Source organism: Rhinolophus ferrumequinum, chromosome 25 (assembly GCF_004115265.2).
Source record: "Rhinolophus ferrumequinum isolate MPI-CBG mRhiFer1 chromosome 25, mRhiFer1_v1.p, whole genome shotgun sequence".
Lineage (NCBI taxonomy): Eukaryota > Metazoa > Chordata > Mammalia > Chiroptera > Rhinolophidae > Rhinolophus > Rhinolophus ferrumequinum.
In genome coordinates, this window is record NC_046308.1 from 38,995,370 (window position 1) to 39,012,035 (window position 16,666).

At 39.6% G+C, this 16,666-nt stretch overlaps 1 protein-coding gene across 4 annotated transcripts in view; it reads right to left on the reverse strand.

Moving 5' to 3' along the window:
• The window catches only part of SORL1 (sortilin related receptor 1), a 168,385-nt gene that overhangs the window by 83,524 nt on the left and 68,195 nt on the right, over window positions 1-16,666 (reverse strand). For all 4 annotated transcript variants that reach the window (XM_033097156.1, XM_033097157.1, XM_033097155.1 and 1 more), the window contains 3 exons: window positions 10,843-10,931; window positions 4,563-4,741; window positions 2,920-3,106 (listed from right to left, as the gene is read on the reverse strand). In XM_033097156.1, the coding sequence (XP_032953047.1) occupies window positions 2,920-3,106; window positions 4,563-4,741; window positions 10,843-10,931 (455 nt within the window). The remainder of the gene's footprint in view (window positions 1-2,919; window positions 3,107-4,562; window positions 4,742-10,842; window positions 10,932-16,666) is intronic.

Sequence of the window (16,666 nt, forward strand, 5' to 3'; positions counted from 1 at the left end):
ACAGGACAAAGTGGTTTGTGTGTACGTTATGCCATAAGCCATATTTAGCACTTTGTAGAGCATTGTTTGGAAGGAAGCATTTTATTACTGTATCAAACAGGTCTTATTCATTAAATCAGGTAGTTTTTACTGAATAGCTGGGTTGAATCTTTTTGGGGACTAACTGGAGCATTAGCTAATTACTTATTTGTCTCCAATGACAGAGCATCCTTCATAGGCAGGTTTCTTCAAACTGTAGATCAGGACCTTGTGGGCAGTGAAAGAACGTTGGAGGGTTAAGACCAGCATCAGCATCCTCCACCACCTTTCCCCAAAAAAGCAGAAGACTGCAAAACTCATCACACTTAAAAGTAAATGTCACCTCATAAAACTATTGCTTTAATTACATGTGTGTATGTGTCTACATATACAAGTATATGTAGGTACAGCGTCATACTAGAAAATGCACTGTGTACTAGGGGTTGCAATCAAGAGTATGAAAGCCAAACTTCTTGGCAATGCGGGGAATACAAAGATGTAAAAGAGTCAACTATACTGTGATAATTTTTTTACATTAAAAAAAAATGTAAAACAACCTACCCCTAAAATCAGGGAACATACGGGCCAATGGCTGGCCTTCCCAGTGGAGTCTGGAGGGATTATCAGAAGTGATCTGACTTTCAAATGCAGTTGTTACTCAGGGGTTGAACTAATGGATAGATTCTAAGAGCTCACTCATCCTCATTTCCTCTCCTGTCATCTATCTTCAGATCACTTCCCTCTTACTGCCACAGTCTAATGCCAAACATTTCCAAAAGCCACAGAGTCAGTCTGGCCCCTTATTCCAACAGCTACAGCAAACAGACGAATAATACCAGAATGACCTGACCTCAATATACCCTTTATCTTTTTCATGGGTTATCACACCCCCATGATCTCATCTGGCCTGAAGCCCAACTCCGTGAGGGGCAGGAAAGTGGTTTTCCTGGTCTACAATAAAGACTCAGCACCTACCCGGTTTCCACAAGTCAGCTGGGGAGGGCATGGTGGACCAGTGGGAGCCAGGCCAGTTTACCAGTTAGGCACACCAGCCCCTGGTTTCTTGTCTTGCATGTGTGTGTGTGTGTGTGTGTGTGTGTCTGTGTTGTTGTTGTTGTTAGATAGATTTTAGAGAAAAGGCATAATTTTTCCTTCATCAAGGAAAAAAAATAAAAGATTTCTTAGATCTTCTTACATATTTTTTATACTGTTTTATTTTTAAGTACTTACTGGGGATAAAAGAGGGAAGAGAGAAGGCACCATAATCTTTCGCATCATTAGGGCCTCTCACTACCTGAGGCTATCAAAAGCTCTCAGATTAGATTTACAATTTCAGGGTATCTGAGAGAGCAGAAGGTGGCAAAGGGGCTCTGACCCGACATCACCAGGAACATTACGCAGCTCTATGATTTGGCCATGAAAGCACTTACTCTGTTATCTTAGGACCACACAGCTCTCAAAGGGAGTGTGCATCTTGTACTGTCCAAAGCCCCACCACTCAAAGGGTGGGTGAGCAGCATCAGGGTCACCCAAAGTCTGGCAGAGGTTCAGAGTCCCAGGACTACTGAGTCAGAAGCGGCATTTTAACAAGTCATTCATATGTACATTGAGAAAATTGAGAAGCATTGGTCTAGGACAGGAGGCAGCCAATCCTTGTTAGCTGTTTTAGTAAATACAACTTTACGGGGTCACAGTCACATCTGTTCATCACGGCTATTTTCACACTACCACAGGCAGAGTTGAGTAGCCGCATCAGAGACCATATGGCCTATAAAGCCTAAAACATTTACTATATGGCCCTGTTCCAACTTCTGGACTAGAAGACATCAGAGGTTTCTGGCTTTAGTCAAGAAAAGTGTGCTTCCCAAAGCAAACTTGAGTTTCTTGGTGTCTCAGCAGCTACTGAAAAAAGAATTATGTGTTTATGTTCAATACCATGCTCTACTGAGAGCCCTGCTTAATCTGGAATGATTTTGTGCTGGGTTACAGACTTGAGGGACTGCCTATGTGCGCTAATCATCTTCCTAAAGCTAAGCTCTGTTCTGATCCTCAATTCTCCTCAAAAACACCCTCCTGCTTACAAAATAAGGCCATACCCTTAGGTCTCAACCTCTGCCGATTCTCTCTTTTCAGCTTCACCTCTACTCACTGACCTCACCTCATAAACCCAACAAGGCATCTGAACTAAACCGCCAACTACTTCCCTGCCTCCACGCCTTCACACTGCTACTACATCTTCTCAGAATGCTCCTGCCCACATATCCAAATGCTTCCTTAAGGCCCATCTCAAACAGTGCCTCCTCCAGAAATTTCCCACTTCCCCAGCAGCAAATCATAGCCTCCTCCTTCCTGTCAATATTCACAATGAAAGTACCTCCTCCAAGGTCCTTGCAGCTTTCCATCTCCTGTTACAATCATTTGTGCTCATGTCATTTCTTCCGATTTTAGCATTCTCAGCAGTGCCTTGGATATTTTGCTCAAAGACTAATGAATTTACATATGTATATACACACACTAACATTCCCTCATTTCAAATAAAGAATTCCCTCTAGAACAGGGCTTATAAGGAAAAGAGTTACCTACAATGGAACCTTCAGTATGTTCCCTGTTTGGGCTGCCCTCATAGAAATAAACCCCCGAGCTATCTATTCCTGAATAAATTATTACAGCTTCCCCAGGTTGTAACACCTCTACCACATCATATGGCTATAGGAACTAAATGGAATAACCTATATAAAAAATGCCCAGCACAGTTCCTGGCACCTAAAAGGTCCTTAATAAATAGTTGTTTCCTACGGTGCCCTTCCTTTCCTTGGGGGAAGGGACCATACCCTGCTCTGTTTCTCACACTGCTGAGAACAAATCACAACTCAATCCCCCAGGCATCAATGAGGAACCAACCACTCATAGTCCTCTCGGGTGCAGGAGCAGTTGGACACGACCACTGGTCTGTCAAAGTCTTCTCCATTAAAGCATGTTGCATGGGGGGTCCTCCGCTTGAAAACAGTCTTGTGTCCTAGCAAACACTCGTTGCCCCGCTCATCAGATGGTGACCACAGCTTATAGTCATTCTCTGTGCAGGGAACCCCTGAGGAAAGGAAATGCAGCATTAGAGGCAGGCCCGTGTGGGGTTTCCTATCCTACCCATCCATCAGCCCAGTCGCCCACTTTCTACCATCCTGCTGCTTCCTGGCAAGCACATTGGTCCCTGGAGCTGTTACAAGCCTCTAATCAGCTCGCACTGAGGCTGGGTGACACCTATCCAAATGAAAATGGTACCCCCTGAAACACAGACGTTCATCTGAGAAAGTTGGGAAGAACCAAGCCACCTTTGGCACTATCAAAACTCTGATGTATTCTAGCACATTCTGTAGTTCCCTTTAGAAACAGGTGTCCAGGGTTGTTCATCTCCTAGGGGATTAGGGAAAGGCTGAATCCTTGATAGACAGTATAACCCAGGATCATAGTTCCCTGCCGGCTTCCTGGGGTAGTGTGGGAACATCTGGTAGTATGGCCCGACATCAAAAGACAATTCGCTGTCACTGCCTGAAAGGTACAGGATCTTCACGGATGGAGCCTGAGAAACGGTACAACAACCTGGACGACTACTCCATCTACCCGTATTCACTCCAGATTTAAATAAAGTGATATCTACAGAAATTCCAAAGTAAACCTAGGTCAATATTGGTACTTTGTCTTTTATATATACGCGTGTCTTCGGTCAGATTAAATGCTGCCTGAAAACGATGAACAACTGTCAACTCAATGCCATTCAAATCAGCAAGTATTCATTAAACCCTTACAACCTGGAAGGCTATCCAACTGTGCACTTTGTGGAAAACAAATATGCAGAGGATGGGTTCTTCTTTCCAAGGAGCTTATAACCTAGTTGATCAGAGACGACACACACAGACGACAGACACAAATTCATAATTCAAGGCAGGTGAGTACGCTTACACTCTGGACACAGAGAAGAGGGAAGAAGTCTCCTGGTTAGGATACAAGCACCAAACACACTGGACGCTGAAACATGAAAAGGGTTTCAACCGGTGGAAACTGAATGGGTGACATGGGGGGCATTCCAGGCAGCTGGAGAAATGTTAGCCAAGACAGAGAAGAAAGACAGGCAAAGGGGGCAGGGAAAGAAGCAGTTTCACTTCTCCTTGCTTACGTACATGTCCTATCCCTAGACTAGCAGATCATAATGAGATCCTAGTCCGCGCTGAGAGGACCCTGCACCACTTGACACACTGCCTCTCACATAGTAGTTTCTGGCTGAATTTGTCAAAATACAACTGCTACTTTGGAAGAATGTTTTTCATTCATTCATTCATTCACATGTTCAACATGTGCCAATGACTGCAAAAATAACACGCGGTCCTATTAAGAACTGCCCAAGTAATAGCCTATAGATTTCTCACTCACTTACTGCTTATGTGCCCATCGCCTTTTAATGGATCACAAAGTCTTCTGAGTACAGAGTATCTAAATTGATGCTTTGGTCAAGCATTTCCATGAAAAGGGCTGAGGAGGCAGCAGCTTACCCAAGGCATCTGTGGCATTGACCTGGAGGATCAGCCAACTGTGCACATTCTCTTTGTTGGAGCCAAAGATGGTGAAGACAGTGCTCTTCTCACCAGGTTCTGTGAGGAGCCCATACACAAACACCGGTTTCTCAGAGAAGATGAATGTTTTCCAGGTCTCTCCTTCATTGGTACTGTATCTGCCCAAATGCAAGCAAGAGGATACTTACAGTGAAAGTCTCTAGGAAAAAAGCTTGGTTTCCAAATAACATTCACCAATAAAAGGAACCAGGGCTCCTTGGAGAAATGGCTGATTCTGGGCTAAAGCAGGGAAAGATTAATGTTGTGCCAGAAAGCAAGGAAGTTCTCAGATCTTAATATAGTCAACACAAAAGGAGCTAGCTTGATAGGGCTCCAACTGGTCAAATTTAGGAAAATTTGAACATAAAAAAGAAAAACGATGTTAATAGATTATACACTGAAAATACACAGATTATACAAATGAAAAGAGATAATAAAGGCCGGCCCACTGGCTCAGGTGGTTGGAGCTCCTAATGCCGAGGTCGCCAGTTCCATTCCCATATAGGCCAGTGAGCTGCGCCCTCTACAGCTAAGATTCTGAACAACAGCTCTCCTGGAGCTGGGCTGCCATGAGCAGCCAGAGGTTGGTGTGAGCTGCTGTGTGCTGCCGTGTGCTGCTGTGCTGCAAGGAGCAGCCGATGGCCAGTGTGAGTGGCCAGCAGCCAGCGTGAGTGGCCGGCAGTCAGTGAGAGCTGCCGAGAGTTGCCGTGAGCGGCTGATCGACGACCAGGGAACGACTGCCTCAACCAGGGGGAACACAAGGCCATAATACCAGCATGGGCCAGGGAGCTAGACTGAGAAACAACAGATTGAAGGGGGGGGGGGGGGGGGGGGGGGGGGGGGGGGAATAGAAACTACCAAACGACGCTAAAAGGGAGAGAGAAGGGAAAGAGAAATTTTTTTCTCATATTCAATGCTACCTAATAAATGTTGAAAACAATTACAGAATGAAAAAACTGACCATTCTGTAAGACCCACTGTAATAAATGACTCAGATGAGATCATCATGGGGTGCTAAAATCACTGGATGAAGACTGCTGTCAACCCACAGACGAACTATTTATTACAAACTTGGCATCACTAATAGTGGGACAACCTGACACTATGTGATTCCAAAAAAACCATTGAGGATAACATATCATCTATACACTATTCTGTACAATTGGACAAATCCAGAATGTGAGACATTCTACAAAACTGGTCTGGATTCTTAAAAAAAAAATATCAAGGCCATGAAAAACAACAAAGAATAACAGCAGAAGCCTTGTTATAGATTATGAAACTAAAGAGGTGTAAAAACCGAATGCAGTGTGTAAACATTGACTGAGCCCTGGATTAGGAAAAAAAAAGTAGCTATAATAACATGGAACTGAGAAAAAATAGTCTATAAGTAATATTGAGTTCATGTTAATTTTCTTAGATGTGATAATGGCATTCTGATTGTACAGAAAAACACCATTATTTATTGGAGATAGATGATAGATAGAGAGACAGACAGGAAGACAGGATAGATGCGTGATGGATAGAAGTTAAGCAAATTGGCAAAATGTTAACAGTTGGTGATTCTAAGTGAAGGTTACATGAGTGTATATTAATTCTTCCAACTTTTCCTGAGGTCTTGAAGTTTTTTAAGTTGGACCGAAAGTACATCCTGAGAAAAGTCTCCAAGGCAGACTACATCAGAACAAAAAGCAAGCCACTGAAAAACTAAGCAGTACTGAAGTAATTGTATTGATTTTAAATTATCTTTCGTATTGAGGAGGAGGAGGAAGAGAAAAGGTGCCCAATATTTGCTTCATCATCCAGTAAGCTGGTGAGATGCTCACCAGGAGAAACCACTTAGAGCTCTCATGAGGATCACACAGCTACTGAGGCTCTCTGAAATCCTAATTATATATAAAACTTCTTTTTCTTTCACTTTTCCCATGTTTTTGAGATTTTAGTTTTACTCACTCAGGATCTTAATACTTGACATAAATCTTTTCATGGCATCATTCAATCCAAACACTTCTCATATTGAGACTGCTAAAACTGATACTTCTGCTAGAAGGTTATGAGTTAAACAAATCACATGGTGGTATTAAGACGCAACATAAATAATGTCAACGGGGACCAAGTGATCTCTACAGATCTTCAAAAGAGGAGACATTCTCATCTGGCTGATATGCTTTTGGTTTAAGCTAATTCTGAAGCAGAGATGGGGGTAAGTTAACTCATTCAGTCTCCTTCTTGTACCAGTGTGATCAGGTAAATTAGTCTTAGTACCACTTTTAAAGCCAGGTAATGATATAGAACATTTTTGAATCTTTGTGGTCCACACAGTTAGATAACAGTCACTGCCAATGAAACAAACCAATCCCAAGTGCTGATAAATGGTTTGATCTCAACCCAGAGTAAGACATCTAGTTCTCACAGAGCTGGATACATTCGTCAATGAGCTGGATAACAACAATAAGGAAGGCAAATCTGAAATTTGGAAAGGGTACAAGGCTAATTGTAGAGGTGATACAACATATGCCAAATACAGTGAAAAGGTGGTAAGAAGACCTGCTCCTCTATAGCTCATGGGGCACAAGAAAGCACATGGGGGTTAGAATGAAGTAGCTGGGGTGGCTGTCTCTGCAGCTCTCCCAGGAAGTGTTACAATCAGCATTATTAGTTGCTGCAATCAAGTGAATAGGTTAGCTGCTGCCTCCCACATGCTGGAGCTGTACGGCTGCTTCCAGAACTCAGGTCCACAAAAGACAGCTGCTCTGCTGGCTGTAGTCTTTCCAGTGGCTTTTCAGGACTCCCAGAGGGAAGCCCTATGAAATCGGAAATCTCCTGTGAGGAAAGACGCTTCTGAGCAAGTACAAAGTATTCTTAGTAACTACCAATAACACCATTATGCTGACAGGCAAACTACCGAGAAACAATGGAAATTGAGCTCATCTTTCATGATCAAGACAACAGACTTGTGTTTTGGTCTTTTTTTGGTCGGTGTGCAAAAACACAACAGACTCTTCTGTGAAGAACACTGATGATAAACAAGGAAAACCTGCATCCCCTGAGCAGGTTCCTGGTGACAGCATGCGGAATTAATGAATATGTGAATCCCCGGAACGGGTTCTTGTTTACTCATTTCAGACATGTAGACACACGAGCAAAATAAAGCATTCTACTTCTTGCTCTCAATTAACATTAATAAATGTAACAACCTTAGTGGAGAATCAAGGCAGAAGGTGAAACAAGCAACAATAAACTCTTAGTTATCTGTGCTAATCAGAGAGAGGGAGAGAGAGACATGAATAACTTAAAAGCACAATGGAAAAAACAAAAACCTTATTTTAAGCAATGTTCCACCTCTGCCCCCATTCAACCACTGAGTAGAGTTACTGTTGTTACTCTGCTTCCTCCCTAAGGTTGGGCAAGCTTTGAGTGAGAAAGCTTCCTTTCAAAACAAGCCCTTCCCCCAGCCTCTCTCCAGCTGACTCAGAAACAGAAGAGAGTCACAGTGGGCATGGGCAGCTCCCAAACAGGCCCTCACTCACCTTTCTATCACTGCTACCTACAACTACAGCTGCTTCATTACAGATGTTCAGCAACTGTTGGTGTAACTGACCGGAAATTACGCTTCACAGAATTACGCTCCAGTTGCAGCTTGGGCCCTAACTAGTGACAATCACAGTATTTCCTTGTGAAAAACTGAGGAAGGTGGATTGGGTCATCTCTGGTGCCTCTGGGCACCACCAAGTTGCACCCATGCAGGGCCCCCCACTCAAATTTGAGCTCTAGGCACTTTCATTTACATAGGGCACAATGGAAGTGCCCCATCCCCCAGGGCTGTCCAACTGCTACATTATCAATCCCTTCCAGTTTCATAAATTAGTAAATTAGTAGAACAAAAATAAGCAATCTTGGAAGACTACAGGTGCATGACCTATTTATTGAACAATCAAATATTTATAAAGTGACTGCTAGCCTGTATAGAACAAAAACTCTTGTCTACAAAGACCCTGCTGATGAATTGAGGAATTCAGGCATACATACAATGCAAAGGTAAGTAACAAAATGAGTCAATATGTGATCAATGCCAAATTAATGAGACAGCCAATAAATGCTGAGACTGAGAGTGATGACTGTGGCAGAGGAGACTAGACAGAGAAGGGGCCTGAAGCCCTAGACTAGCAACAGAAATCCCATTTGGTCCGGAGCAGCCTTCACTCATGCACAAGTACTTCAGTTAATTGTCACTGTGGTTTGAAGACATGAACTAACTACAGTATTATTTCCTGCTTCTCTTCTGATGAAGTTGGCAGTGACAGGTAAAAAGCAGAGAAGGAGGAAGAGAAGTAAAAATCAAACTCTGTGAGCAACCTACAAAGTAAATGCCAGGTGGCGACACAGATTTAGGCCAAGCTCAGACTGACATTTAGGACACATGCACTTATCAATAGGAGGCCTGTACATATTTTCATATTTGCAAATGCTTTATGTGAACCACACATACAGACACCTCCAAATGACCTACACAAATAGAGGAATGCTATAGTGTCCATAATCCCCTAAGTCTATAACCCCAAGTCATTTTTAAATGTCTGGGGAGGGCATTGTTTTTTCTGGCAGTAGGTTTATCTTCCTAATCATGTTTTGTTCCAGCTATTGCAGCAATGACGCTGTGTTCCCTGAGCACATATGCACCAACAGATGGTGTGAGAGGACTAGAATTGTGCTAACTACTTCAGAGAAGCCAGCCTGGAATGCAAATGTAACCTGCAGAAAAGTGAAACAAGGAAAATCAGGAACCGACTTTACAATCTGACTGCCATACAAAGAATAAAATGTATTTCTAGGAAATAAAACTACGTCCCTTACCATATTTCTCTCATAGTAGTGTCCCAAGCAGCACATTGTTGACTTGTGTATCTTACCACCACTACAGGATGGACTCCTTTAGAATAGGAGAAAACATCCGATCTATCGTTAGACACATAGTACCTCCCAGAATTAGTGCTTGCTAAATGTGTGAGATGGGAATTAATAAATTAATGGATAAATAAATGACAGCATAAATGTGGGAAGAACTGTGCTTTGTGACTGTCCTCATCTGAGCAAACGCCAATCCGAATGTGGATACAAAGTGTTGCTTACAAATAAAGCCTCTTCTGACTCTTGGCTCTAAAAAAAGCAGCTGACCAGGGCCACACTGACCAGAAAACAACCAGGTGGAATGCCTAACACCAGTACTTTGCTTCTCTCTGCTTCTTTCAGGCCAGGCTGCTCAGCACATGTCAAATTAATCACAGGGGAAACCATCTGCTAAAATCTCTTTTTCAAACCACCCACCTCTCTCTTGGTGCTGGCTGTTTCTAAAAGAAGCAAAGAAAAATCCTTTCTTCCCTGCACTAAAGATGATTACAGAAGCCCTCTCCATCTCCTTCAGTAATTCATCTCATGGGTTCAGCTCAAAAACAGAGAGATGTGAGGGCCAGGTTGCCCTGCCCTAATGTTAACAAAATTAATTTTTGTCTGGGACAAAAGTAATCAAAGGACTGATTCTGATAAAATCAGACTTCAGGAGGCAGAGGTTACAAACTCTTGACATTTTTGCTTTTCAGAATATACTGCAAAGAGTACAGAACGTAATTTAAAAACCTGAGTGCTAGCCTTCACCTGTCACTAACAAATGGGGAGACTTTGTGCAAGTTACTTTACCTTGCTGAGCCTCAGTTTGCTCATCTGTAAAATGAAGTGGCTAACCCCAAACATCCCTTCCAGGTCTATTTGTTAAGAACCTCTAAAACTAAATGTATTCACAGCAAAAGTCAATTGGTTCTCAAGGTGTATGCATTCTGAAATTATTACTCATGTATTATCTTTATTTACTGTTACTCATTCTATGAGTAAATATCTGTATGTGTCTCAAACAAAGCAATGAAAGACAATTTAAACAATGTCTAGTTAATGTTTTAGTCATGATTAATTCATATTTATATAGAGTTGTACTGCTTCAAATTGATAAAATTATTTCATTTATTCCTCATGGAACCCCTTGGAGATAGGAAGGGAAGATAATCATTCCCATTTTATAGATAAGCAAAATTTAAGTGATTTCTTGATGTCACAAATTGTACTGTTAACAACCTAGTGCTGTAGAGAGATAACCCAGTTTATAATCAGACTTAAATTTCTGGGAGAACAGTGCAATGTTAAAAGAAAAGGCTTCATCAGAAACACTTACTTCAACTCATTGGTTTCCACGTCCTGGGCGATAGCCATGATGATGCCGCCGTGATCTCCCCAAGTATAGTAGTGAGGTCCAGGAAGTGCCTGAAGAGGAAAAGCCAATGCTCATGCCACTGCTGTGGAGGTGCCTAGGCCGAAACCATGACCACCACACACACACACACACACACACACACCTTGATGCCAACCCCTTGAATACAACTCTTCAGTTTCCAGAGCACATTCACAGCCATTATCTCATACGCTCCACACAAGCCTGGAGATGGGCGGAGCTAGTTCTCACATCCCAATTGTTTTCTTCCCCAAAGAAACTAGAGTTGCTATCAAAGTGGCAGACTGTAGATGTAGGAGTCAAACCCAAATCTCTGACTCTCACCAAAAAGTGATTAAAAATTTACCAACTAGAGTTCCAGTTCTACTACGGTGGTATAAGCCCATCCTTCCTGCTCATTACAACTGAAAACTTTGGACAAAATACAAAATACCTGAGGATGTAGAAAAGTACACGAAATAAAGTAACCTGTGGAGGTAATTTAAAACCTAGAGAAGCTACCCACACAGTTGGGGTTTCCTGGTATGGCTTTGCCCCCGGGAAAGCCCCAGTTGTGGAACACCTCAGTTCCAGCCAGACAGCTAAAACTTCAAAACAAACTGTTTCTCCCTAAGGAACCAAGAAAAGAAACCCCTACAGGTCAAGGAGAATGTGGGTGGAATCCTAGAGGAGAGAGTATCAAAGAAGTAAACCCTCTAATTCTATGTATGAACTCACAAAAGTCTCACCCTGACCCTTAAACTATGCATGTGTGGAATAGACTCAAATCATCATAGCAAAGACTTAGTTAACTGAGATTTCAACTACCACACATAATTCAAGACAGAACTTATGGTCTGAGTCTAAACAGGTTCATTACTTGCTAAAACAAAAATATCCACATCATCCTGAAGATTTCATTGTATGCATTTCATTCATTGTCCAGGATACAATCCAAAATATGCGAACGTATCAGTAGACTATGTCCAATTCTCAAGGGAAAAGACAGGTACCATTCCCAAGATTATTCAAATGTTGGAATTACCAAAGACTTTAAAATAGTAATCATAACTGTGTTCCATGAGGTAAAAGAAAATACATTTGAAATAAAGCATAAGATCTCTTCCCAGAGAAGTGGAAACTATTTAAAAAAGAAAAGAAGGACCAAAAGAAAAGAATTTTAAACAGAAAAATATAATATCTGAAATAAGAAATTCACTAATGGGCTCAACAACAGAATAGAAATGACAAAGGAATTATATAGATAAATATAGCACAGTAGAAATTATCCCTTCTGAAGAAGATACAGAAAAAAAGATTAAAAAAAAAAAAAAAAAAACCAAAAATCTGACGGACAATAATAAAAGGTGTAACATGTAATTGGAGTCCAAGATAAACCAGGGAAAGGGAATGGAGCAAAAAAAAGAACAGCTGAAAAATTCCTAAATTGGGTGAAAAACATAAATTTATAGATTCAAGATCAGTGTCCCCACCCTCCAAAAAGATCAGTATCCCCAAAAAGGATAAACACAAAGAAAACCACACCTAGAGACATAACAAAACTGCTGATAAGGGAAAACCAAAGATAAGGGGAAAAAATCTTGAAGCATCTAAAGAAAACTGACAAATTCAACACAGGAAAGTGAAAGTGAAATGACTACCTACAGATTCCTCTTTGGAAACCAGGGAAGAAAGAAGATAGCAGCAACATCTTTAAAGTACTGAAAGAATATTACTATCTACCCAGAATTCTATCTCAAACAAAAATATCCTTCAGGAATGAAGGTGAAATAAAGGGATTCTCAAACAAAGAAAAACCAAGAGAATGCATAGTCAGTAGGTCTGCTCCTTAAGACATGCTAAAGGAATTTCTTCAGGGTGTAGAGAAACTTACCAGGGGGAAACAGATCTGCAAGAATGAAAGAAGAGCAAGAGAGATGGTAAATACCTAGGTAAACAAAATATACTGCTTTTTTTCTCCTAAGTTGTTTAAAATTGGTATCATGATTTAAAGCAAAAGCAAAAACATTGTCTTGTGGGTTTTTCGATGTATGCTGACATGACACATAGAACAACAATAACAAAAAGGTCAGGGGGAGAGAAAAGGGACTTATATGGCTGCAAGGTTTCAAAAATGTATGTTAAGTGTAATATTATGTTAAGTGCAATATTAATTCAAAAAAGACCATGAAAGATTATGTATAAATAAATAAATATTAGACCTAAATCCAATCATAACAATAATTATATTAAATGTTAATGGTCTAAGTGTTTCAGTTAAAAAGTAGAGCTTGGCAATATGAATAAAAAAGCAAGACCCTACTATACGCTGCCTATGAGAGACACTTCAAATATAAAGACAAAGATCGGTACAAAGTAAATGGATGGTAAAACATATACTATCCAAACAGTAAACATAAGAAAGCTGGAGGGACTATTTCAAAATCAGATAAAACAGACCTCAAGAAAAAGGGTCTCACCATAGATAAAGAAGAATTTTCATAATGATAAAAGGGACAGTTAATCAGAAAATAAAATCATGATAAATGTGCATGCACTTAATAACAGAACCTCAAAATATATAAAGCAAAAATTGACAGGACTAAAAAGAAAAAGCAGACAATTCCACGGTCATAGTTTGAGATTTTCCCACCCTTCTCTCAGCAATTTACAGTAGACAAAAAAAAAAAAAAAAAAAAAAAATTGGCAATAAGAACATGGAAGATCTGAGCAACAAAGTATCAACCAACTCCATATAAGTTGCATCTATGGAACACTACCTCCAACAACTGCAGAATACACATTCTTTCTAATGCATATGATATATTCACCAAGACAGACCACATATTGGATCGCAAAGCAAGTCCCAATAAATGTAAAGGGACTGAGATCACACATAGTGTATTCTCTGACTACAAGGAAATTAAATTAGAAATCAATAATAAGATATCTATGAAAATTTCAAATATCTGAAAACTAAACAACCCTTTTCTAAATAACTTATCAGTCAAAGACAAAAAGCAAAGGAACACTATGAAGTGATAAAAATATCCTGGAATTAGAGAGTGGTAATGGTTGCATATCACATCACTTATAAATATACTAAAAACTACTGAACTGTACACTTTAAAGTGGTGAATTTTTGTATGTGAATCACATCCTGGATTTTTAAAAAGGGGACATGAAAAAATATTCCAAATTGAATGGCAGTAATAATGTATCTAAATTTGTGGCATATCACTAAAGCAGTATTTAGAGGAAAACTTACAGCTTTAAAATGAATGCATAGAAAAGAAGATCTAAAATCAACTACCTAAAATTATGCCATAAGAAGTTACAAAAAGAAAAGTAAACCCAAAGTAAATAGGGAAAGGATAACACTGAAGAGCAGAAATCAACAAAGTAGAAAACAGACAATAGAGAATATTAAAGTCAAAAGTAAGTTCTTTGCAAAGATCAATGATATTAATAAACCACTAACTAAATCAGGAAAAATAAAAGAAAAACACCAATCACCAATATCAGGAATAAAAACAAATTATCACCCGAGATCCTACAGACATTAAAAAAAAAGAAGAAGAAGAAGAAATACCTTGAGTAACTTTAAGGCAACAAATTCAGTACCTTAAATAAAAGGACAAGACTTTTTAAAATATGCAACTCACCAAAACTGACACAAGTAGTAAAAAATCCAAATAGTTCTCTCTCTACTAGAGAAATTAAATTTCTAATCAAAACATTCCCAAGAAGAAAGCTCCAGGTCCAGATAGTTTCACTGATGAATTACTACTCAAGTACAAAAAAATAACACCACTCTTACACAAACTTTGTCAGAAAACAGAAGTGCTCAACTTGTTTTATGACAGCCTAACCTTAACATCAAAACTTGAAAAAGACATTACAAAAAAAAAAAAAAAAAAAATACTAGTGTCTCATGAATAATGCCAAAATCTGTAACAAAATTATTAGCAAATCAAAATTAACCTACATAAAAGGAATAATACATCATAACTAACTCTGGTTTATCACAGTAATTCAAGGTTAGCTTAATATTCAAGAATTAAATAATATAACATATTACATATATACGATATTGTGATATAAAAAGAAATATATATTTTGGTATTTATCCCTGGCTCCTGGCCAGAGCTCCTAAAACCACTTAATTTCCCAAGTGATAAGAGCGACAGAAGCATCTTTTGTTGTCATATCTGGTCTCTGACCCCAGCTCCTGACACACTGCTCCTAAAACCCCTGTAATTTCCCGGGTGATGGGGATGACAGGAGTGTCTTACCCTGAGTGCCTCTAACCCTTGGAATCTCCTGGGTCATAGGAAAGCCTTTTGTTCTAATGAGGTAACTCTTACTGGGCTGGTCATCAGAAAGCCTAACCATGATTAGAAGCTTGAAACTTTCAGCCCCGCCCCTATCCTCCAAAGAGGGGAGAGGGGCTGGAAATGGAGTTAATCGTCAATCATGCCTATATGATGAAGACTCCAGCAAAAAATAAAAATAATAATAAGAAAAAAACTTAAACTCGAGGATTTGGGTAGTTTCTGGGTTGGTGAGTACACCCTCATGTTGAAAGGGTAACACGCCCAGGACCTTCTGGACCTTGCCCTATATACCTCTTCATCTAGCTGCTCATCTGTATCCTTTTAATACCCTGTATAATAAACCCACAAACATAGTAAATGTTTTCCTGAGATCTATGAATTGTTCTAGCATATTACTGAACCCAAGGAGGGGATTATGTGAACGCTCAGTTTATAGTCAGTCAGTAAGAAGTGCAGGTAACAACCTGGGACTTGCAATTTGAGTCTGAAGGTGAGGGAGAAGAGGCCCTCTTTGAAACTGAGCCCTTAATCTGTGGGGTCTGTGCTAACTAACTCCAGCTAGTTAGTGTCATGACTGAAATGTAAGACATCCAGTTGGTGTCAGAAGAGTTGGAGAATTGCTTAATATGAGGGAAAAATATCTACAGATTTGGTGTCAGAAGTGTTCTGAAAGTGAAGAAACAGACTTTTTCTTTAATATAACACACCGTATTACACGTTACCATATTATTACATATTAAGAAAGGAAGAAAAGAGAAGACAGAGAGAAATAAAAGATATAACAATCATAAAGAAATAAAATTGTCCCTACTTGCAGATGATATGATTGCTTATACAGAATCTACAAAATAATTACTAATACTAATGAATTATTTCAGCAAGGTAGCAGAATACAAGGTTAATATATAAAACTCAATTGTACTCTTACATACTATAGCAAAAACCGGAAAATTCCCTTAAAAGAAAATCTCATTTACAGTAATATCTAAAAATAAAATATACCTAGGAATAAAGCTAACAAAAGACACATAAGACCTCCACATTGAAAAGTATAAATATTGGTTAACATAAATTTTTTAAAGAAATGGAGAAATACACTACATTCACGGATCAGAAGACTCAGTAGTGTTAAGATGTCAATTTTCCCCAAATTAATCTATAAATTCAAAGCAATCCCAATCAACTTGTCAGCAGGTTTTGTAGAAATTGACAAGCTGATTCTAAAATGTACATGGAAATATAAAGGACCTAGAATAGCCGAAGAACAGATAAATAAACAAATTGTAGAATAAGCCTGTAATGGGATACTAATCAATAATAAAAAAGGAAAGAACCATTGAACAACATGAATGGACCTCAAAATCAGCATTAGTGACAGAAGCCAGACAAAAAGTCTGCATACTGCATGAGTCCACTTATACAGAATTCTAGAAAATGCTAACTAATAATCT